This window comes from Trachurus trachurus, assembly GCF_905171665.1.
Source record: "Trachurus trachurus genome assembly, chromosome: 21".
In the NCBI taxonomy this organism is placed as follows: domain Eukaryota; kingdom Metazoa; phylum Chordata; class Actinopteri; order Carangiformes; family Carangidae; genus Trachurus; species Trachurus trachurus.
This window is the reverse complement of record NC_139899.1, coordinates 20,896,271-20,920,630: the sequence shown is the minus strand read 5'-3', so window position 1 is coordinate 20,920,630 and position 24,360 is coordinate 20,896,271. Positions and strand designations below refer to the sequence as shown.

The window sequence follows — 24,360 nt, the reverse complement described above, 5'->3', positions numbered from 1 at the left end:
AAGAAAAAAGGAAAAAAAAAAAAAACTCAATGAGCAAAACAATTTTGTCACCACAAGCAGATCCAATTGAAAAGTCTCCTGGATAGGGAAGAGCTGGAGTTGTCAGATCAGGCCATGGCAATGAATAGATCCAAGCAGGCTAAATTGGCATCAGGTGTGGGCTTCCCCTGGCCGGTGATAGGCTCTCACATTGTGCTGGCTAGACATTTGGCCATTTTCAAATATAATGGGAGAAATGAATGCAAATGAGTGAGTGGACTGAAATGTATTTAAATGCAGATTGAATGGGGGGCTCTGCGTAGCGCCTGATAACAAGTTGCTTTAGGAGAAGGGCCACATTGTGTTGGATCATCCCTCCAACCCCCACCGCTCTGATCCCCACACCAGCAGTCCTGTTCTCTCTCCCTCTGTCGCACTTGTGTCTCATAAGGGGCCATTGTTCGCTGGGTAAACTCTCTCAAAACTATTTACATTACTCATTTATTTGAATTTCAAATATTTTGGGTTCTGTCGCTTTCCCATATATAGCCGACACACATGCAGCCTGCCGCCTCGGGCTATCCAGTAAAACAATAATTGCAAAAGGACATGGGGCTGTGGCAAAAAAAAAAAAAAGAGAAGAAAAGAAAAGAAAAGAAAAGAAAAAACACATGAAAAAAGAGCAGGAGGGAGGGGTTCAATCATTAATGATAATGCTGCTTATGTCCATAGCCTCATTAGAAGCAATATAGGAGCTGGTAGCATGTGTTTCACAAACAAGTTCCCCCTGCCCACTGCCGGTCTACCGCTAGCCCACGGCGATCCATCTTCTCAAACGTCTCCTTCCCATATTTAAGGAGCTCTCGTTACAGCCTTTCCCAGACCTGTGAATTTATAGTGCACTCCAAGCGGTTAGCATAATCGCCGGGAATGCAGTCATTTCAGTGGGAATGTGGGAATTAGGGCAGGAGAGAAAACGGAAAGCTGTTGGTGTGTTAATTGAATTTCATAAGGATCCTTTGCAGCCGCTCTGCCTTGTTCACAGGGCAGTGTGGACACATAGGACTGAAGGAATTGCTGTCTCTCATCACTGTTTGAAAAAATATATATTTTTCTTATTTTTCAAATATGTAGTAGAAAAAAAATATGCATTTCCCCATAGAAAGTTTGATATTTGACAGCAGCTAGAGACATGGCTTACTTTTATAAACTGTTCATTTTTTCAACTCTATGATCTCAGCAATGAAGAGTAACAAGAGGGTGCGTTCTCCTCAAAAAACAGCTTTTTATTTTTTCCTCATCTGCATTTAAAATACAATTTACATGCAATTAAATTTGATTAATTAGAGACACTAACCTCTGCCCGTCCTGTGTGCACATAATATATCGTGCATTTCAATGTCAACCAGCCCATGTTTACTTCAACTTCGTGTTTATCAAGGACCATCATTATGTTTGCTTTCCACAAAGGCGTCATGTGAGACGTTAAAAAAAAGAAAGACAACTGATTTTAAACAATTTGACTTTTTGAACCCTTCAGTATAATGACAGCCCTGGCTTGAGGGTGATTACTTAAACAAGTGGTTCAAAAGTTCACAGCAGACTCGGCTGTAACTTTAAAATAATACGAGATAATATTCAGAATGCCAGTTATTTAAGGTCGGCCCTGTTAGCATAGGGGACAGCTGGGGCCACGACTGCAGAGATGTTTCAGTGTCCAGAAGTTTCCATGCAGTGATTAATAGGAGGGGTAATGTAGTGGGGAAATGAGTAAACACTCCCTTGCTCCTGGCTTTGTGCTTCAACGGCTTGATGACAAGGGCAGAGCAAGGTGAGAATTAAACAGACCCGCAGAAGAAGAGAAAAAGAAAAAAAAGGGAGCAGCGGACTGGAGGGAGGAGTGAAGCATGACAGACCTGGGCAGTGAGTGGGAGTGAGGAAAGGGCGATTGGGAAGAAAGAAGGCCGCTCTGACAAAAGTGGAAGTGGAAGTTTCTCCTCAAGAAGAATAATTAAAAGCGCTCAAGGGAGGGCAGTTTTAATTTCACATGTAAAGGGCTAAAGATTTCATTTAAAGGCGCGGCGAGTGGAGAGGAGGTTAATAAGATGAACAAAGCAGGGAATGTGAGAACATACAGTGTGAGGAAGCGCATTGGACTTTCACCTGACACGTTTTTAATTATTGAACCTCTGATATTTCTTTGTTGAAGAGAGGGGGTAAAAAGAGAAGATTAACCGATTAATGGTCATGGTAACCAATTACTCACTCTGGGGGAAATAGATGTAACTTCACCACAGTATCACTTCTCCTCTTGCGCTAAACATCACACAGAGTGTAGCATCGCTTCCAACACCAAAGCTAAAAGCACACTCTTGGTTGTGCTGGCGGTCTCAGTAGCTGCCTACTGGGAACACAACCAGAGCATTGCATAATGCCTCCTTCTAAAAAAGTGGACTTGCTTCTACAGTCGAATATGTGCTCTTGATCACTGAAATCTCACTCCATTAGTGCTATCTGAAGTTGATGTATTCCAATTATCATAATAAGATCAGCTTGGTCCCGTACTCCATGGGACTCCAAACTCTCTTACTGCCACATAATGATCAAAAGGACTTTGTGAACTAGACCCAGAGTCCCAGCTGTGGGCTGATTTGTTCAGTAGTGGTGAAAAAAGAACTTTAATTGAATATGATGTATTTCTTTTTCTTGTACTTTTGGGCCCAGGCTGCTAGAAGAGAACAACAGAGATATGCCAGCTTGTCTTATCTTGGCTAGATATCGACCCAAGAATACTTTTCTGTACTTAGAACACTGTTCAGGACTATAATAAAGTTCAGTGTTTGCCAAGCTGCACCCCAGTTATGGACTTCCTCTCTGTGATGCCAGCAGCATGCTCCACAGTACTGACATGTCCCCCGCACTCCTCCTTCTCCATGAAATCATTAATATTGTCAGTGCAGAGCATGGGAATGACTGTTGCAGTGCAATCCCAAAAACCTTTTCCCCTCCCCGCCGTCGCATTGCACTGCGAAGACACTGCACACACACTGTGTTTGACACTTATGTATTATATGTTTATCAGTCTCTAATGAAACACTGACAAGTTTCCTGCACAAGGGATACTGTGTTCCATTAATAGCCCTTAACGAACCTTGGGCACTCACAAAAAGGCTGGTCCTATTGTAGATGACAGCAGAGGGGCCCTCAGTCCCGGCCCCCTGGAGAGGGAAGATATTAAGCGTTAGCAACGTCTGCTCTCCCTCCCTCAGTCTCTCTTTCCCTCTCTCTCTCTCACTTTCCCTCTCTCTCCCTATATGCATCTGTCTCCCTTGGAAGTAGAAGGTGTCTCATTCTATTTCTTCAGGCACACATTACTTGACCACAGTGTTTAGAGTGGAGCCTGACAAAGAGAACGGTGTCAGTTAATTTGTCAGGGTGTGTTTGTGATTGATTTATTCATCTAGGGTTCAACAAATGTTTGTGCAGTGATGAATCCTCTGCACCATAATTTACCAAATTAAAGACGGGAGTGTGGGACTTTTACATATAAATGAACATAGGTTACCTCATGTCAAACCAATTCACACAATGCTTATTAAGACCTCCAGCGCCATGTGAATCTCTTTGTGTTTTGTTGTATACCAGAGTTTTTTTAATTTAGTGTCTGTGGCGACATTCCCGCACACTGGTAGTGATTTATTTTACATCAGCCAGCAACGATTGCTTCGCCAAAGCTGAATCTGCAGTATAGAAACAGAGTAGGCTAGACTAGCCTAAAAAGTAAAGCTATTGACAACGAGGACAACTGGTGTTCGTATAATTACACTCACTGCCAGAAGGGGGAGACAAAGGTCACGCACTGCAGCTTTAACGTCAGACCACGAGTAACGCATGTACGCAAATGTATACGAACGTATAAGTTGATTAAAAAACACAATATTAACTTGACTTATTTGAACATTTATAAAATATGCTAAGCACAAAACATGTAAAACCATGGAACAACCATTGTCCAAAAGATTTCTGACTCTTTTTGTCTTTAACATGTTTTTACTTATTTTTATTATTTTTTTTACAGTTTGTGGTCGAATCGTGTAGCCTCTAATTTTTTTTTTTTTTTTAATGTTCTCTAATTCTCCTTGCCTCAGCTTTTACACCTAAAAGCTGCATCTCCCCACATGAGACCCGAGATCTCTCTATTAAAATGTGACAAAACATTTGTTCTCACTAGAAAATAATGGTCTGTAACATCCTCTAATGTGATTCACAGTTTATTTGCAAGTCCATCGCCGTGTTGAACAAGAGGGCTACGGATGCGTCACACATATGGATAATTTTAAGCAGATGCATCTGGCGTGGCTACCATGCTATGATTAGTTTCCAGAGCGTTTGTGAGTGTGTAAACCATTGACGACATGGATGAAATATAGCCTAGGTTCACTGGGAGTGCAGGGAGAAGAAATGTACCCCATCTGTAATACACTGTGTAGACTAATATCAGCTCCTTTTCTCTGATATTGCAGTGAGATATCGATCTGGTAAAATTGTCCCATATTGGAGCTGTCTGTTGTGATATTCATCATGCTGTCACCTCTTCCCAGCACCTACGCGTTATTAGAAACCCGGGTTTGAAGAGGTTGAAGGGTTTTAGTCTCTGAGATGTAGCAAACAATTCATCATCAGAGAGAGAGTGTGTGTGTGAGCAAGGGAGAGAGAGAGAGAAAAGAATTCAGGTGAGGTGATGCTTGGGTAAGATTTATGTCTAGTCAGGCTGTACATTAAGAATTATATCATCAAGCGAGAGGACACCAGCAGCTTCACTGCTATCTGCTGAGTAGGCCTATTTGCTCTCCTGCCAGGCTTAAATGGAGTTTTCTCTATCTCTTATGAAGCTTTTAAGAGAAATCTGAAGTCTCAAGGAATGTAGTATCTCACCCAAACAGAGTTATTTATGAAGTGTGCAGCGGGCCTGTCGAAAGCAGTTGTCATGTATGTGGGGATTTTAGTGAGCCTGACGTGATATTTTGCGCTCAATGCCAGTCAATCATCAGGAATAAAGCCTGTAACTGGTACGTGCCACCTTCAATTTGGCCCACTTCAGGGTGGGACTCCAGTTTGAGTTCTTGTTATTTCCTCTTCTTTGCTTGCAGTCAGAGATTCTTCCGGAAGGATCACAGAGATATACACAGACGGAATCCAATTCTTCCATCTCTTGCAGAGTCGGGCTTTGATTCGTCTTTAACTCAGTACAAACGCTCGTCTGGGAATGTGCAGGCTGGGGGCTCCCTCTGAAGTTTTTCTCTCTCTCTCTCTCTCTCTCTCTCTCTCTCTCTCTCTCTCTCTCTCTCTCTCTCTCTCTCTCTCGCTGTCTCTCTCCCTCTCTCTCTTTCACTCTCTGGGAAGTGTGTGTGCTTGCACGCTAAGCTCTGCTCTGTTAGCCGCGATGTTATTGTTGTAAACAGCATTTAAAGCACAGCTGGCCAAATTGATCAGGGCTTGCGTTGGAGTGAACTTGAGCAGCCGAGAGTGGGGCTGCATAAACAGGGGCTGCTTGTATCTAAATATGCAAACACTCTCACAGCAGTCGACACTCAGGGGAACAGACACTGTTACTTCTGATGGGGAAACAGTGAGAAACAGGCCCCAGCCCTAACCTTTCCATGTATACAAAGAGAGAGGGAGAGGGGGAGAGAAGACGGGAACATTTTTTCTGATTATGTAAACATTTCTTTTCCTCCCTAGATCATTTTTGGACTCCTCCAAGTATTTACTTTTCATTAATTATTGAAAAAAAAGAAAATCAGGAAAAAAAAAGCGAATAAACAGTAGATAATTTTTGTTTAATGTTTCACACAGGATTCCAATCCTCAGTGCAATTAATGCTAATCACCATGGTCTTCCTGTTTAGCTTGAACTGGAGTGTTTGTGAGTCGTTGCTGTCTCTACATCTTTAGCTCTGTCTCTCTTTGCCCTCGTCCTCTCTCTCTCTCTCTCTCTCTCTCTTTCTCTCTCTCTCTCTTTTTCTGTGCTTTCTCGTCTTCCTCCATCTCCGCTGTTAGTCACTGTGTCTCCTCGTGTTATGATTACATCACCCTTTTCTGTCTGTTGTGTCCATTTAGACCTGAAATTAATCACATCCGACAATCTGGTGGTGCTATTCCCAAAGTTCAAAAGCTTTAGTGGTGAGAGAGTGATATATGGAGCGAGTGAGAGAGATGGAGGGAGAGACAGAGCGAGATGGAGCGCATCAAGCATGTTGGAGGTACTTACCATTTGTAGAGTACAGTATATTAATTGCTTATCGGTTTATGATTTCAGAGTCATTTAGAGTCAATCGAACGCATAATTTTCACAGCTATTGTTCTTTAGGGTTTGTTAATTGTCACCCCACTGGCAGAATTAAAAGCAAATTAAAAGCCTTAACTATTGACTCTATCTGAAGTCACTCTCCACAACAATTTCACAAAACAATGGGGAGGATTAATGAAAATGCAGCTTGATTTCTGTTCTCCAAAGCTTTTGCTATGGGGAACCAATTAACTACCCTTCAGGATGACTTTCACTTCTAACTGCCGGTCTGTTCCACTGCCAGAAACTGGGATTAATTCTCAATTAATCCCTCCACCAGAACAACTCTGCCTTTGTCTGCTGGGGAGGACATGAGCATACAACACTGAGGTTACCCCATGTCTGTTTGGTAGAGGAACTCCACCCCTCCTAAGATTGATACACCCTGTAGACGAGCTCTTCTCAAGCTGAAAATAAGAGCCATTAAAAGGGAATGGTTGACAATGATTTTTGTTTTAGGATTTTGAGCTTTATTAGCCATGCATATTAATGAGTCAATTAATTCCATTCGTCCTCACGAGTGGTCTGTTTGTTTTTGCCTGACCTTTTATCTTAGATGCGTTCATGCTCCGCTTGGTTTAAGCACTTACTCCATACTGCGTTTCCCATAGCCTCACGTCCAAAAAGGGAGTTTTTATGTGTTTACCACTAAGATTCTCCCCCTCTCTTTTGTTTTCTCTCTGCCACTCTCTCTCTCTTTCTCTCCCTCTCATCCGTCCTCCCTCCCCCTCTATCTTTTTTCTCGCTCTTTCCCCCCCTCTGTCAGAATGCCTGCTGGATGTATTCCTCTCTAAATGTGACAGGAAATATGCTATTATAGCATGCAGAATATTTGCCTGATGGGATTTGCAATAAAATTACTACATTTCCCTTCCATTAGGATCACTAAAACCCCTCTCTCTAATTTATGATTACCCTGGCAAAAAGACATGTTATATACATAAAGACTAAAGTAGCCCCCAGTCCACATTTAGCCCGTCCTGCTTTCAAAGTTAGTTGAGAGGACAGGAGAAATAATTGAAAAGTGCAGCTGGACTGTGTACAATCTTGTAAGGGATGCCTAGAAAATGAGATTAATCAGTGCACAGACATTGTGGGGAAAAGTTTGCAGTGAATGCCTGACAGTCGTGCTCTTTCTCTCATTTCAAATGTTGGCAGGCTAGCAGGCAGCTCCAAGGGAAATGCGCTCCTTTCATACTTGAGTAATTGATGAATTGTATGCAATATGCAAATGAGAATCCATAAATCTTATGAATGACAGCTTAATTTATGTGAGCCTTAATGAATGCAGGATTAGATTTTAATTAAATATCCTCAAAGGCACCCTGACTGGGTAAGTTTTTAAAGCCTTGTTTTGAAGACTTGTTTCATATGCATCGCAGTTCATGAAAAAGAGAGATCAGTGAGAGTGGATAGATGAAATTTCCTCACAGTTTTAAGATAAGACCTGTTCTGTTTTGCTAACCAAAGGCACTCGCAATTAATAAATATTGGAGCAAAATCATATCTACCAATCTCATTTAGGCTTTCCTGGAACTGCTCATTCTCATACATTTGATTAACTGCATTTACTTTAAGCGCTATCTGATTTCTAACATTTGGTACAGTATCTTTTTAATTAAGAGAATCATCCATTAGGCATGGAAAAGTCAACCAATTAGGCTTTCCTCATCAGTTCCCATGATGTAGGAAGTCTGCTTACTCATTATCAGAGTCTGTTGATGTGATACTAAACAATCTAAGACTCTGTAGTTATGGGACATACAATTATGAAATCAGCTTTTAACATTAATGATGCATGGGAATAATCAGCAATTTATCGTGTTTTAGATCTCTTTTAGATTCTATTTCACAGCTGAGGAGCTTCAAACAGCTCTAATAGAATGTGATTACAAGAGTAAGCTCTTTGGAGCTACTGTAACAGTGGTTTTTCTGCTAAAGCCTGGCTGTGGTTTCGTGACACGGGGCTCGAGGGCAGTGGAAGGAGTTCGACTGGCTCCAAGTTTTCCCCCCCTGCTCCATCCCAACTCTGTGATTGGCTCACCCAGCGCGGTCCTAATCAGGCCTGAGCCCAGACACAGACACCAGGAAGGCACCCACTCTCCCAACTACCACTGATCTCAACCCCGCACATTAGTCCACACAGGGATCAGAGCACAGACAGCACTTTAAAAGGGGTTTTAGTGGGATTGATGCTAACTCTCTCCCGCCTTTGATTTCACACCATTTGATCTGTGATATATTGTTCCGTAACAAAGGTTCACAGTTTGCAGGCGGATGCAGCTGTTCCTACCCCTAATAAATAAAAGTGTGTGTGTGTTTTTTTCTTCTTCTCCGCTCGCACTCACAAACTCGCTGTAATCCAGCTATCTAGATCAGATAAGTGCGATGTGGCTACCTGTGCGAGGCAGTGTTTGACAGGTGCAAGGGGAAGCTGATTGAGATAATCCAAGAATAGGTTCAATGCAAATACAGATACAAGATGAGGGTGAGGATAGATGGATGCATGAAAAAGATGGATGAGTGGATATATTTTCCCATGTATCACACTGTGACTCTGAGATCATGATCATCACAACCAATAGACTGTCAAGGTCAGCAGGAAATATAAATCATCTTCTTTTTCTTTCATTTTTTTTGAGAGCGACGTATATTCCTGCCATTTTCAGTGGAATTGTTCTTTATGGGTATTATTTCACATTACTTTCATGTAGGGCTGCAATTAAGGATTATTCCTATTATGAATTAGTCTGACAATTATTTTTGAAACAACGTATTAACAGTTTGCTCTATTATACGTCAGGAAAGTGAAAAAAGAAAGACCAAAGTCGTGCTCAGGCAGAAACTCACAGATATTCGGCGGCAAAAACGCAGTGGATCCTCACTTTTAAGAAGCTGGACCCAGAGAATAAGTGCTGTTTTTCTTCTTGAGCAATTATTTGATTATCAACACAGTTTTATTTCCTAATGTTTAACATTGTAAAATGTAAAAAAAAAAAAAAAAAAAAAGGATCCTCTTTTAAAGGAAACATGTAAATAACTAATAAAATAGTTCTTGGTTCCTCATCCCTTAGTTTGCATGGACAGTGATGTTATCTGTACTTCTGTGTTTGTGAACATTATTTAAGGCATCAGATTGTAAAGGGAGCCGGAGAACTGTGATCACATTCAAATCAGCTGATAGCTAATTATACATGTATGTTATCACCGCTAATCCACAGTGGGATATCATCAGTATTTGTTCATTTTCACTCCACACTCGTAGTTTTAATTTCACTCTTTTATGCTAATACTTGCACGTCAGTCTTCCTTTTATTGCTGTGAGGCAGTTTCTCTTTTTTACTCCCAAACAAAGAAAACAAACTTGTGCTTGTCTCTAAAATGACTAATCTGTCGAATTTTCTAGAAAGTTAAACATTTCATCTTTTTCCACTCAGGCAGCGCTGTTATCTTATCTGTGGGGATTTTTTAAATTGGTAGGAATACACTCCAGCCATGTTACCGCTGTCTTTCAACACACATAGTTAACCTCTCGGGGGGATTTGTGCGCATATTGTTAAACAGTTTGATTATACCAAATTATATAAAAAACTATAAAGTCAGCATATTCAAGCCCCTGATGGTCTGAGGCCTCTGCATTTTCTGTCTGACCTGGCACTTAAAAGGTAAGGAGCTGCTTTGTTTTATCAATAAGACCTTGTTTTCATGGCTGGTCACCACCCCAGCAAACCAATCAATGGGGCATGCTCTGCTATCGCTGTGAGAGAAATGAAAAATAAACCCCAGATAATCCTTCAGTTAAAAGGTTACTCAGGGCGATAAAAGCTATTTTGTTAATTTATTTACTCTCTGCACTGGAGAGATAAAGAAAAGGAACAATTAGGGAATTCTAGGTGAGAGATTTTAAAAGGGCAATGACATTGGGTTAATATTTTATAAGGCCTGATTGGCAGAGACCTGGAGAGGCCTTTTGTTTACACAAGCCCCAGACGGAATGATTCACTCGCTTGTTTTGGCCGACTGGGCGGAAATGGAATAAATATCTTCATCCTTACCTTTTAGAGACGTCAAACAAAAGCCTGAGATAAAAGGTTAATGGCTCAATCATAACCAGCAGGAAATAATATTATGCTCTTTCTCTGCAAACTGGAGTCACTATTGACATAATCAGGTTGAATTCCTAAAGATATCCAAAGATGGGAGGAGCTGATTTTTTTTTTTTGGCGTGTGTAACTAAATCCACTAAGGGAGTGTGCTCACTTGGGCTAAACATTACATTTGTGGTTTCAATTGATTTATAACAGATCATAATCACTGCATTAACGTCGTTCTGGGTAATAAGATCTCAGTCACTGCTTCCGTTGACAGAAAAGCGTCTGATAGTGAGATGTCAGAATTCTGCAGCGAGATCTAAAACCGTCCTGATCTCATGCGATATTATACCTCTTATTATACCTATCACCTTGTGTTGGCTTCCTGTAAAACGGGTGAGAACGTGAATTTAATTATTGTGCTTTTATTGCATTGTAGCGCTGAAATTGGACTCGTGTGGAGTGTATTGTTGGGCCCCATGTAATCTGATTGCCTGTGCAGCGTAGTGTGTTGGATAGTATCAGGTTCCAGCCGACTCTGCTGGGTCAACACACGGCTGGGCCATTAAAGGAAGTCTGGTTCAGGGAAAGTTCACCACTATTTTCTTTTCACCATGGCAGCAAAACAAGAAAGAGAGAATAGATGTGTAACATATTTGTGGCCCCAGCCCAAAGCTGGTGGGGCCTATTTTGTTTCCTTAATTGAAGCCAGAGATATCAGGGCCCTGAATATCTTTTGAGTATAAATATAAATAAAGCACGGAAAAAGATTCTTTCATGATTGACCTCCAATACAGAAATAATATTGTCCAAATAAGTCTGATTTAAAACCCTGAGCTCCTTATATTGTGGAACATTTTAAAGCAGCAATGAGAAAATGAAAATAAGGCGAGAAAATTCAGAAAAAATAAACAGCGGATAAGAAATGAAAAGTACTAGAATTCCAATCATAAATCCAGTTGTGCTATCTTTTTTCTGCAATAATGGCCTAGTTTGGAGCAGTTTCTGTGCCAGGCTATTTAGGGAATCAGCATCTGCTGCTTGATAAATAGCCTGGCTCTTTTGTTTGAGGCCAGGTTGAGTTCCTCTCTGGACCCAGCTTATTAGCCTGGATGGCTCTGGCCATTCCAGATCTGTTTGGATGTTAGCAATGTGCCTCAGCTGTGGCATTTCAAGGAACTAAATTACGTATTGTTAAGGAACATTATGCCAAACTACACGTACTGTATCAGACGGCATTGGAAATAAAATTTAAAAAGTAAAAAAAAACAGAGAAAAATAACCAGTGCACTCCCTCTTATGGTAAAGCAATTTCTGTAAATTCAGACACCCACTCAGTCTTAAGGAAAAGGAAAAAAAATAACATTAATTTCTGAGAGGCTTTCCTGTTGCTTGGAGGTTCCTCAGTTCAAAGCTCTTTTTCAGTTGGTGTATTGCTTTCATGGCTAGCCAGCGTTATATGTGTGCAGAGAGTAGCTGAAATGTGATCCCTTTAAACACACGGACAGATTCTCTTGCAGCCTATCTAAACTTTACCTTTACTTAACTGGGTCTTTGTACCTGGGTTCACATCCTTTGACATGATCTAAGGTTGATGTGACATTTTTTTGTCCATTTGAGGTCCCTTTTGCTTTTAGTATTGTTGGTAAAAAGCCTTTTACCCATCACATACCCTCTATTGAGGTCTTTCATAAATAATTCAGCCAGAGTACAAGTGAAAGTGATGACAGCAAAACTGTCTGCGATCTCTCCCTCTCATAAGATCAAAGAGGTGCTTCTATAGAAATAGGAATTACATTTCCAGACGTTCGTGGGTTGAGCGGGCACTCATTTCTCTTTCTGCTCCTCTCTCTCTCTCTTCCTCTCCCTCTCGCTGCCCTCCTCTTACCTTCTGTCATTCGCTTCTCCCTCTCCCTGCTTCTTTCTATCACTTGTGTGTTTTCCCTCCAAAGGGACACAGTTGAGTGAAGGTCTGCTTTTAGTCCTAAAACCTCCAGAGCTGGTATATGAGAGAGTCAGCACATTCAGACAGATAGAGCGAGTGCACTCTATTAGCAGGACTGAGGTAAATAAACCTCACAAGACACGGCTGAATAAATTCAGCTACTAAGGCTGCGCGGTATCTGAACTAAAACACTGCATCACCCTGTAGATTCCGCCTTTGGGAAATGTAGTGAAACTTACTGTAACACAAACAGTGTTGTACTGTACTGGTCCAAGAGTTCACAGATGGAGAAGCTCCTCAGTAGGTGACATGTACTAATTTAATCATTACGTTAGGTAGAAACAGCTTGAAAACTTAAAGAAAAAAACTTGTTGGCCAATGATTATGTCAATTAAACACTTTAAACCCACAAATTTGCTGAGGATGGGGTGTCGTTTAGCTCAGTGGGTAGAGCAGGCGCCCCATATGCAGAGGCAATAGTCCTCACTGCAGCCGGTCCCGTATCAAATCCCGGCTCTGGTGGCCCTTTGCTGTCACTCTCTGCCTCCCCATTTCCTGCCTCTCTCGTCTGCACTATTAATTACGTAAAGGTTAGAAGCAATGAATCACAACAAACTTTACCGTGATATTACCATAAAATATTGTCAGCACACCCCCTTAAAGGGACTACGAGGAGTTTCGGAAAGTTAAGTGTTTTCACACTACATTTCCCAACACGGTGAAATTCTTGGACCGGTGCAAGACGGACGAAAGCGAAAGCATTTGCCAAGAATGTTTTCATTAATCAAGAACGAAAGTAGTGGGTTCAAAGACGATCAGATCCAGCGGCGTTATTCCCATGACCCGCCGGGCAGCGTCCGGGAAACCGAAACTAGGAAATCCTGGGCGAGTCGACCACTAAATAATAATATAGAAATAACTATAAAGACAAAATGATATATTTATCGAAAATGGACCCATTAACAAAAGGGTGAAGTAGATTCATCCACATTAATATGAGACTCTTTTATAACCAAAATAGGGATGCACATTTTGAATTTTTTTTCTGACCGATAACTGACGCTCGTTAACCGATTATTAACCGTTAACCGATAAGATTAAAATGCTTGCGGCGCACGGCAAAAAAAAAAAAAAAAAAATATCGTTCCAATTTTTTTTTTTTTTGCCGTTAAATACACACATGCGCTGCGACAGAGCAGCGCCACATCCACTGAGCTCTGTCTCAGCTGATCGCGCTCACATGGAGGTTAGATCGTCCAATGTAGAACTGTTTTTATACAAAGTGCAGCCAAACACCAGACTGAAGGAACAGCAGAGCTCCTCTGACAGCTCCTCTGTGGAGCTGCAGGAGAGCTGCAGGTGAACAGGCTGGGAAGCAGCGACGTCCTTGTCCTCTTTTTTTTTTTTTTCTCAGCGCCGTAGTTACAGGTGATGCACATCTATGTCGTGTAGGCTACATTTATTGTCTGACCTTCCTTCATGGGGGCTGCTTGTCAGTCATGACTGAAGGCACGTGAACTCTGCACGTGTCGACACGCCCCCATGAGTTGACGACAGAAGGACTTAATAATAATAAAAAAAATAATCGATAGTATTATAGATAGAAGTTCTTGTTATCGGTTAACGGTTAAACGGTTAATCATGTGCATCCCTAAACCAAAAGCAAATTCCCTGGGGTCTCTTTAACACGACCATAAGTAACCTAAATGCAGCACGCTAACAAGGAGAACATCCACTATACAAATTTCTCCCGGGTTTGATTTCCGGCCTCTGTCCTTTTTATGTAAAACGTCGCCATGTTTGTTCAGGTTTTCTCCTATGGTTGGAGCATGCCACCGAAACCCTTTGGTGCTTTAAAGATGGATTAAGCTTAGTTCATATGGGAGAACTTAGTATCCTGGTTAAGCTCGAAATGGACTATTGTATGTGAAATAATGTATGAAGCCAATATGTCACCTGTGTCAAGTCACCATAATTCATCTTCGGCTGAGACATCCAGCTCCTTGTTCATAAAGAATATACGTCCATAGGCTCTCGGCCCCCTCATTATATGCTCATTGCATTTTTTTTTCACCCTGTAGGCTTTTCTTTGTAGCTATAAGCCAGCAAAGTAGGTATTGATTGCAACTCCAAGCTGTATTAATAAGTGAATGAGTAAGATGTGTGGAAAGTCAGGGGTGTATCTGCTTTGGAGGCCTTTTCTCCTCCACAGTAAGGTGGCACAGTCATTTATCACGGCTGGATCTGTGCCCCTCGTTTGGTGTAATAAAACTCCCCCATCAGAACCGTCCAACAGGTCTGAATCACTCTGTCACACCACCTTCCAGCTAAGGCACGCATTAAATCAAGCAAGCAGAACATTTCCTAAGGCAGCCATTGCCTTTTAATTTCCTGAAGAACCTTAAAATATCATTCATTACCAGAACTACACATATTTGGTTTTTAAAAGTCTCATAAATCAATAGTGGCCTGACTGCAATAATTATAACAAGTTAACATGTAATTTCCAGGCCGAGGGCCGCGCACTGGATTTTAGCATATGCAAACGAGGCAATTCAAATAGTGTGGGGATATTAATACGGAGGAACAGGTAACGAGGTACGGGTTATGAATTATGCATCAAAAAGTGGTTGATCTTCAATAAAGGAAATGAATTCACCGTGTAATCTAATTAGTTATGGAAGTCTATTATGTTGAGCTGCAGAAAGCAACTGTCCTTGAAAAGAAATTTATTTACAGTACATGTTAGCTCTTTGGAATGGAATTGCATTCTGGAGTGCTCCAAATGTTAACACCCCCACCTCCTCCCCCCCTGCACCATCACCACCACCACCACCCACACAACCCCCCCTCTACCTCTTCCTCCTCCTCCTCCTCCTCTTTCTCTCTCTGTGCCAGTCTCCTCCACGTCTCTCACCCACGTTCTCCTCCTTCTTCTCTGTGCCCGGTGTTTTAGCTCCAGACCCGGCCGGCCTCCGAAGAGGACCCAGAGTGTGACATCACCAGAGAACCCCCACATCATGCCCCACTCAGTCCCCGGCCTCATGTCCCCCGGCATGATCCCACCCACAGGTACGGGTTTTTTTGGTGGTATGTGGCGCTCTTCTTGTCGCTGTTGCTAAGGCTCTGATTCACTCTTGTCTGGGTCTCTTCTATCTCCCTCCTTCTATCTGTCACATGCACACACACACACACACACACACACACACACACACACACACACACACACACACACACACACACACACACACACACACACACACACAAAAACCCTCCCTATGAGTGGCCTCCCTGCAGCTTGTCCTCGAAATGGCAACCAGTCCAAAGTGACACATGCACCCAACCACCAGACACCAGCCGCTCACTCGTTTACCAAAAACAGATCCTCTGCTCAACCCCCGGAAACCAAAAGGGGGAGAATAAATTGGAGTGGAGATCTTTTCTCTCAGATTATTCCAGTAGATGTTGCATTTTGCCTTGAGTGAATTCTAATTAGTGCGATTAAATCCACTCCACTGGTATATGTACATAGGCAGTAGTGATGCTAAAGCAAGCTTATCGCCACAAGAATCAACAACAACCATTTGTGCCCTAACTTACCCCTGGGCCAAGTCTTATTGCAACTAATGCTTTTGTTCTATTTGTGGCTGGCTTCATTGTGACTGCTTTGATGTTGGTGGCTGTAAGTGCTCTGATTTGCATATTTTGCTCTCCTTTTTGATATGTGTTTAATGATATTGTACTGTCAAAAAGGAGCTCTTTGAATGCTCACTCGGCATACACTACACATTGTATTTAACCAACTGTTAACTGTGGTTCTTTTTGCAAAGAGAGGAATCACCACAGCTGCTTTTCCATTGTGATGTTTAGTGTATAGCAATTTCAACAGACTAGTAATTATCTTTACTCATTGATTTTTGCATCTTTGTAAAAAAAAACAAAAAAAAACAGTTTCTCTTCTACTTCGTCTTCAGAAAAGCAGCGTGTGTGAGGTGTTTGAAATTCAATCTTACACACACACACTGGGCCATCCTTGTGATTCAGCACAATGGAGGCTCACAGGCTAGTGCTTTGAACTCTGGGAATAGGGTGAGGTCACTGGCTATCTGCGCTGTAGTATAGAAGGCGAACTTAAAGGCCGAAGTGAACACAGAGGAGGACAAACTTGAGAAAGACCCGTGTTATTTAGTGGAACATAAAGCAACAGAAAAGCCTTTTGATATCATCCCCTTTAAGCCCAGCGGGACTCTATGATCTTGACATTTAGTCAGGGTATTCAGGGGGCAGAGATAAAGTAATTGAGGTTTTTTGGTCTTCTCATAACTGCCTTAAGCCTCCTAACTGTGGCGAGACAGAACTTTTCCATCAATTTCGGTGTTATAATTAAACCATTTATTGTTTTGATGATGGTATTAAGCATTAAACGTCAAGGAAGTTACAGATTCTGACAGATTAATAACGAAGTATAATTGACCACACAGAAGTTAGCATCTAAGCAGGCAACTAATTGATCTCCTTGTCATGTCCAAATGTACTGATTGATGATAAAAAAGCAACATTGAGAATCTGTCTTAAATACTTACACTATCATGTCATGTCAGATTAGCTCATTTTTCAGATGAGTTGGCGCCTCGACACACAGACGAAATATGGGCTGACGGGCTTCACCAAGACGCCAAAATGAAAAAAAAAAAGAAAAAAAAAAGTCATTGCACAGTTTAATTTGGGCTGCGGAGAAAGAGTGAAACGCTCCATGAAATGTTTTGTTCACAGTAGAATGTCAATTCTCTCCCGGTGTTGCACGTGTAAATAAGCGACGCCGGTGCTTCTCCCCAGCCCCTTATCACTCTGTAGTGGTTGACTCAAACTCAAATTTGGCAAATAAAAGTAAAAAAAAGAAAAAAAAAAAGAAAGAAAAATCAATTATCTAATCTTCTGGCCTTGTAAGGGAGAATGAGCTGACAGAACCAATGCATAATTTTTCACTTTACACTGTTTTAAGGAATTTTGTTTGCAGTGATTTCATCAGCCGAGCCGCGATCAGCAAATGTTTTTTTTAGTTATTAGACATGGAGATTAGACATAGGCTGAAATCACATCAGATTAAAATCAATGACCGCATTCAGCACGGTGGATGGACGTCTTCTTCACACTCTGAACAGGACCAGAGCAGCCTATGTGAAACACATTGTTAACATATGTATCTTTGCCCTTGACACCGGTTCCATTTAGAAAAGGACATCTTAATATGCTTAGGTTTCCATTTAAGGAAATACCCTCATATGTGTGTGAAAGACACATGTGTGTGGCTCTTGAATGCGTGCATGCTAGCGTTCATGCCCGAGGGGGGCAGGCGGGGGGGTTGGTGTGGTGGTGGTGGTGTTGGAGGGAGGGAGGGGGGCGGGCGGGCGGGGGGTTGCTCTGGAGCCTTTCCAGTTGCTGATGCATTACAGGCAGATTGGCCCTCAAATCGGATTATTTGCTGTGGACTGACACCACACTGAGATGACATCTCCTTTAAAGTGGAGAGGGCCTCCACTCACACTCTGGCCACTACTTAAGCAGCAGCTTCAATATAATTCATTTATGTCCTGGATATGGCTTCAACCTTTTGAATAACGCAAGAGTACTGCATTTACCATTAGAGAAATGAATGTCACCTACATCTTACCCGGGGTGCATCCTCTACTTTACCGATAAAAACAATATTTTCTAATGCAAGACACCTCACAAGCCTTACTGTACCAAGTGTGTGTGCGTGTGTGAGAGATACCAGCGCCGGTTACTGAGAGCCGTTTCTTCTTACAAGTAGAGTAGGTGGAGACATATTGTAATATTTATGTTCTTTTGATGTACAATTAGCACGTCAGCTTCTAGAGTGGATCATCTAATCTGGTGCCACTTCAAGCTGCTTTAAAATAGATCCAGTATGCACCAGGTAATTTAGTGTCAGTTCTTTGTGCCTCTACCCCTCCTCTATCAGTTCGCTGCTTGTCAGAAGGTTAGCGCGCTTTGTAATTGATACTAAATTTGTCATGATGTGGATAGCACAGTTCAAGTGGTGCAGCGTACCTAAGAGTCGCGTCGTTCCCAACCCCAGTTTGTCATTGCTGCGCTGCCACCAGTCCATGCATTAAATTAGGCGACCATGCTCATTGACATGGAGTGTCTCTTCTCTACTTATCCCGCTCGCCTGATAAATAAAGTGTGTTTTCATTCGTTGCCCATGGTGCAGTCCCAAACAGAGACATGAACAGAAACACAACAGATAAGCTCTGGTTATTTTTTTCCTTCCTTTATCACGGCTAGAGAAAGTCATAAAAGTCAGTCTTTTGTGTACTGATGTGAAGTTAATCTGATTTTAATTTAATTATACGAGTTAGTTGCGGAGGGCACAGGCATTGGGGTGTTTGTTGTAAGAATGTTCTGACACTGGCGCAGGTATGGGGCAGCTAGCATGTTAATTAATGATGAAGATCCTGACAATATGCAGAGGCATGACAGCGTTAAGCCAGTCGGCTGCTGCTTCCTTTGCATATTAATAGATCCTTCATTATTATTTAATATGACAGCTGCTCCAAGGGCTACCATCAGACCTTGTCTCTGTTATTTGCTGTTTTGTGCTCCCCATGTGACAGTGCCATGCTATTCTCTATTTGTTGAAATGTTCCCTTTTTCTGTTCACTGACTGGTGCGGCTCTCTACATGCGGCCGTGATGGGCTGTTTGTTTTGTGCTCAGGAGGATTCTGACCGTGTGTCTATAAGAGAGAAAGTGTCTGAATCTAAAGGTGACTTTGAAAGAATATATGAGGCTGGATTGTTTTGTTTGCATAGTAATGAATGCAGATTAGCGCTGAGTGGGATTGGTCTTGTTGACGTTTAGACTTCTAGTGGCTTAATAGACTTGTTGCTGGGCGCCTGCATCTCCCGGGCTACCTCCTAACAGCCACTGTATCGGGGTGTGTGTTATGTGGATATGACAATTGATCCGTTGAAATGAAACAATTATCAGAACAAAGATTTCGATTCATGTGGTTTGTCACTTAGTCAAACACAAGGGGTGGAGGTTGCAGGAGAATGATAGATGAAAAATGGAAAAGTGATAATTTTACCATCATACAGATCTGTTTCTTATCTTTTATTTACTAATTAAACATTAGATCCAAATCTGTTGCCTTCTTCTGCAGGGAGGGATTTACTTTTTTATTCGTCTTTCTTTCTTTTCTCTTTCTTTCTTTCTTTCTTTTTTTTTTTTTTTTTTTTTACAGTTTACAGTCCAGTTTGTAAAGGAAAAAGAAACAAATGAGGGGCTGCAGTGCAATAAACCCCGATGTTCTCACAGCCAAAGTTAGAGAGCATCAGAGAGCACCACTGCGGCACTCCTTTGAGCGGCACCTGATTTGTGGGGGGAATTTATCACACAAACAGCCCAGAGGTGATTTCAATATTTACTCGGCAGTCTGTTCTGCATACGTCTCATTTGGAAAACAGTTGACTCTTGCCCATTATACACAAATGAAGGCTGACCTTCAGACTGGGCAGAGGCCACATTCATTATGTGGAAAAGTATCACCTTCTTATGAAGCAATGCCCACTCCCCCCACCCCACTCCCCCTACTCCTGCTCTTGCCTATGCATATGGAACAGCAGCCAGGGCCCATTGCAAACGAGAGGGCCCTCGTTGACATGATGTATACTGTACGTCAATATGGTACTGATGTATTTTAAGATGCAAACAAGGCTTTAAATTATATGCACCTCCATGTCAGTGGCTCAGAGTGACTCTCGCCATCTGCCTATCAGCTGGGGGATGAGTGCAGAGAGAGAGGGTGCCCGGGCTGGGCTGGTTTGTTCTTGTGTATGTGTTTGTCAGTGTGCGCCCATGCCTCAGTGTGGTGTGCGCATGCTTGTGTGTATCTATTAAAGCCACATGTTTGATTTCTACCTCTCCTTGTACTTGTGTCTCCCCTCAACTGAATGGCTAATAGCTTCTCTTGAGTCCCATCATGAAGACGTGACAGCTTAGTGATGATAAACGCAGACGTTGCCTTGTTCTGCATCAAACGTAAGGCAAACCTGCATATCAAGTGTAAGCAGCCTCTGTAAAAAAAAAAAGGGCAGGTGATATACTGTATTGTGGATATGAGTGATTCCACTAATAGGTACACATCTTTTTCCTGCCATGCGGCTCTGATTTTTTTGTTGCTAGGGTTGGCAAGAAGAGTCGTGGGACTCTCCAGAGACACGCCAGGCCTAGAGGAGCTTTACCACTATCTGTCCCTGCTGTTTGAGACCAGCCTCATGAATAAAGATTTCAGTCACGTTCGATACACCAGAACCCTGGAAGTACCACAATGACAAACCAGTGCTTTATGATCTCTGCAGTGTGCTAAGCATATGTATGTCTATAATCTCAGACTTACTATATCAATCATATAAAGTCCGTTTTGATCGAGGTGGACGAGCATGTAAAATATCGCTGCTACAGTATATATTCAGAGGTGGCGGTGGAGATGTGAATGATCATTTAAAATGTGGTGTCAATAGTCATTTAGGCTGCTCAAGAAAACAGCAGCGTTGAGCCTCAGAAGAATCCATTCAAATTCTCAAAAAATATCTGACATGTTGTCAGACATTGATAGAAAATGAGAGAGCAATATCCATATTAGAGAATGTATTATTATTTTTGCATTGTATAAAGCAGCGCAACACAAACACTTGTGTGGGTTGATGACAGTCACAGGCAAAGACAAGACAAGATTTCTTTGATTTTATGGGCAGTTAAGGGCTAAATAATGTTGTGCAAACAAACATAAATAAAACAAAATATGTCACAAACAATGCTTAATTTTCTCAGATTGTCTAATTCATGAATTTATTTTTTATGCCCAGTCTACCGTATGTACCACACTTTACAAAAGTTTGCAGCTCCTGTTGCAAGTCGCCTCATTATTTTTCCCATTTCAAAAGTCCTTTATATGTGTTGTGAGAATGTAAAGGGAAGGTTTTGAATTGAATACATTGCCTCCTTTTTCTCTTTTTCTTTAACAGATCATGTCCCTCAGTTAATTTTCATACATGGCCCTCTTAAGTGCTGAATAAACTCAAAGCCATTTTCAAGTATTAAAGAATAAAATACTTGAACCCATGGTACACTGTTTATAGTTTTCCATTCTGCGTGATTACTGGCCTTGACTCTGAGAAGAGCCCTCTTATTATGAAGCACTACAGTATATAGCTGTGAAGAATTTGAATACCAATGTCGGGGCATTATTCTGGGTGATTTGGATCTGATGAATACATTACAAATAGCCTCACTAAGAGGTCTTTTAAGACGCAGTCCTCGCTCCATGCTCGTTCACATGCTGCACCTGTCTCACTTCCTGTTTCACTTTCTCTCCGGCGTGTCACACCGTATCACCGTGCCTCCATTATATGTACACGAACGTTGTGCGTTATGAGTAGTACACACAAAATGCTTACATCATGCACTATTATCTTGACTGCATCTATTCCCATCAAGGTAGAAATACATCAATAAAGTGGGGAGGAATGCCAGGGTTGGTGAAACATTCATAAAAATCATATGCTGCCACACACACAGGGATCCATCCCATCATCATGATAACCTGCTGTGAAGATATCCCCTGTCAGAAGATGAAAAACCAAGCCTTGATCTCATAGGCGCTTATTCCGCATAGTGTATAAAATTATTCATTGTTTTATTGTTTCAAAATTCCTCCTTCGTTGTTTTTTTTTTTGTTTTTGTTTTTTTCTGCGAGGGCAGGTTTTTGAAAAGGTTTTGCAGGTGCAGTGGCTCAGCCCCAGCAGACATGTAGCGGTCTGTAAGAGCTCTGTCTCCTCTGCCTGCTCTCTCCAGGCCTGACAGCAGCGGCGGCAGCAGCTGCCAACGCAGCCATCGCAGAGGCCATGAAGGTCAAGAAGATCAAGCTGGAGGCGATGAGCAGCTACCACGGCAACGCAAACCACCATGGGGCCGACGGAGAGAATGGAGACCTCAGCTCCAGCGTCGGTGAGGATGCCCTTCACACACACACACATAGTGTCACAAACATAAACATGCCCGTACTCTCACAACGCTTGCTGCAAACTGTTATTTGTGGCTGTGCAGACAAAGACTTACATACTTGAAACAATGAGAGACCTCACACCTCTTCCATCCTTTTGATAAAAGATACAGAAAAATGTTAAAAAATTAACTATAATTTGAATCTCGCTATGCATCTGCAACAAAATAATAATAATAATGATATAATACTGAATGCTGATTGGGACTAATGAAGATTTGATGATTTACTGTCATGATTTAAAAAAAAAAGAAAACATCCAAATCTTTATTTAAATTACTTTGTAGAAGAATTAATTTCAACTGTCTCATCACTCAGTAATGACCATTTAAAACTACAAAGTTTCATCTGCACCGCCTATGGGCAGAGCACCATCAAGTTAAAGCTAGCAGTGAGTACTGTATGCGCACCCATCAACTCAATTTTTTTCTTTCTTCTCTTTTTGTATCCTGGCTCATATCTGCATCAAAATTCACAAAAGATTGAAAATGGTGCAGATTTATGAAGAAATCTATAAACCTTTCTTAAATCGAAGGATTTGTAGAATTTCCATTGATTCAGATGTAGGACCACTGAGTTATGACTGAGTCTTTCATGTTTCTGTATCTTGACCCAGAGGTAGAACAACATCACATGCTGCAGGTTTACTGAGGATGAATGTGTGCAGCTTTCACCTCTATAACCAAAGACTAAAATCTTGTTTTTGCCAGAGGAGACAGCTGCTCCTATACACACAGCTAGTCTGAAATCTCTTCTATGCTGCTTTTTGGTTAATATCACTTTTATTCATTTTGGGTACGGTGTGAATGTTAACTCTGTTCAGGTAAGTCGTGTTGTACTTTGAAGTGTTACACTTTTGTGTTAAAGGATAGGAAAAAAAAACATTCTTAATAGCTAAGTGAAACTGTGAACTGTTTCCCAAAGCTATCAGCTTTTAACAAGGTCTAATTGAATTGCTGTGAGAGCACTGTTTTTTTTCCACTATGTGCCATTTCAATTAATTATTAGCCCTAAAATGCAGAAGGATTTTCGTAATATCACACAGAACCACTTAGTGTATTAAAGAGAAAGATAATGTATGTTAGTGCGGATTCATGAGCCCATTCCAAATTATAGACCAAATGTAATCCCTGTAGCTTTGGTTGCTAAATGGAGGTTTTGATTCATTTACAGTAATAAATGGCTCGACTCCTGAATACATTTCAACAGTAATACTTGACACCACGGAGCTTATGGCGTGCGGGATGAAAACAGGATGTGTTTCTAAGCAGATTTAACAATGCAAAATGCATAAAGTGTGAGGTCATCACTCTGAGAGAATGGAGTGTGTAAAAAAGAGAATACGAGCATACGAGGTCACGGAAATAAAGATAAATGTGAGTACCAACTGCAAGGCTATGGCAATGGAGCTAATAAGAAACTGTTTTATCTTTTTACAATTTAAATTGTAACCTTGAGCCCACAGCCAGCCACACAGGCTCCCGCTAGAATCATAATTCTGGCAAGGGGTAGCAGCTCTAGGTGTGGGTGCATGGGCCACAGCATTAGCTCTCTGAGTGAAATATATGGCAGTGACGCCTCTCGGCCCCATCCACAATCAATTGGATTCTTTTCCTTTAATATTTACTCGCAGCGATGAGATGCTCGTCTGCATGGTGATGAACAGTCTGCCACTGGCGTTTGAAGGTGACCTGTCAGTGAGTATGGACAAATCTCTCGCTCGCAGAAATGTAGAAAATAAATCATTAGGGGCAGGCAGTCAGACAGGGGCCTCTCTCTCTCCCTCACTCTCCTCGGATTTAAATCAGCTCAGATTTATGATTTGAATTAATGCTTCGTTTGGTCAAAGGAATGGTTGCAGAGACAAATGATGTTTGGTACTGAAACCATCCTAATATTGATTACTGG

General features: G+C 41.6%; 1 protein-coding gene across 1 annotated transcript in view; it reads left to right on the top strand.

The window, feature by feature from the left end:
* The window catches only part of dachd (dachshund d), a 93,361-nt gene that overhangs the window by 33,405 nt on the left and 35,596 nt on the right, over positions 1-24,360 (top strand). The window contains exons 2-3 of the mRNA XM_083997301.1: positions 15,320-15,435; positions 22,245-22,397. Of these exons, the coding sequence (XP_083853427.1) occupies positions 15,320-15,435; positions 22,245-22,397 (269 nt within the window). The remainder of the gene's footprint in view (positions 1-15,319; positions 15,436-22,244; positions 22,398-24,360) is intronic.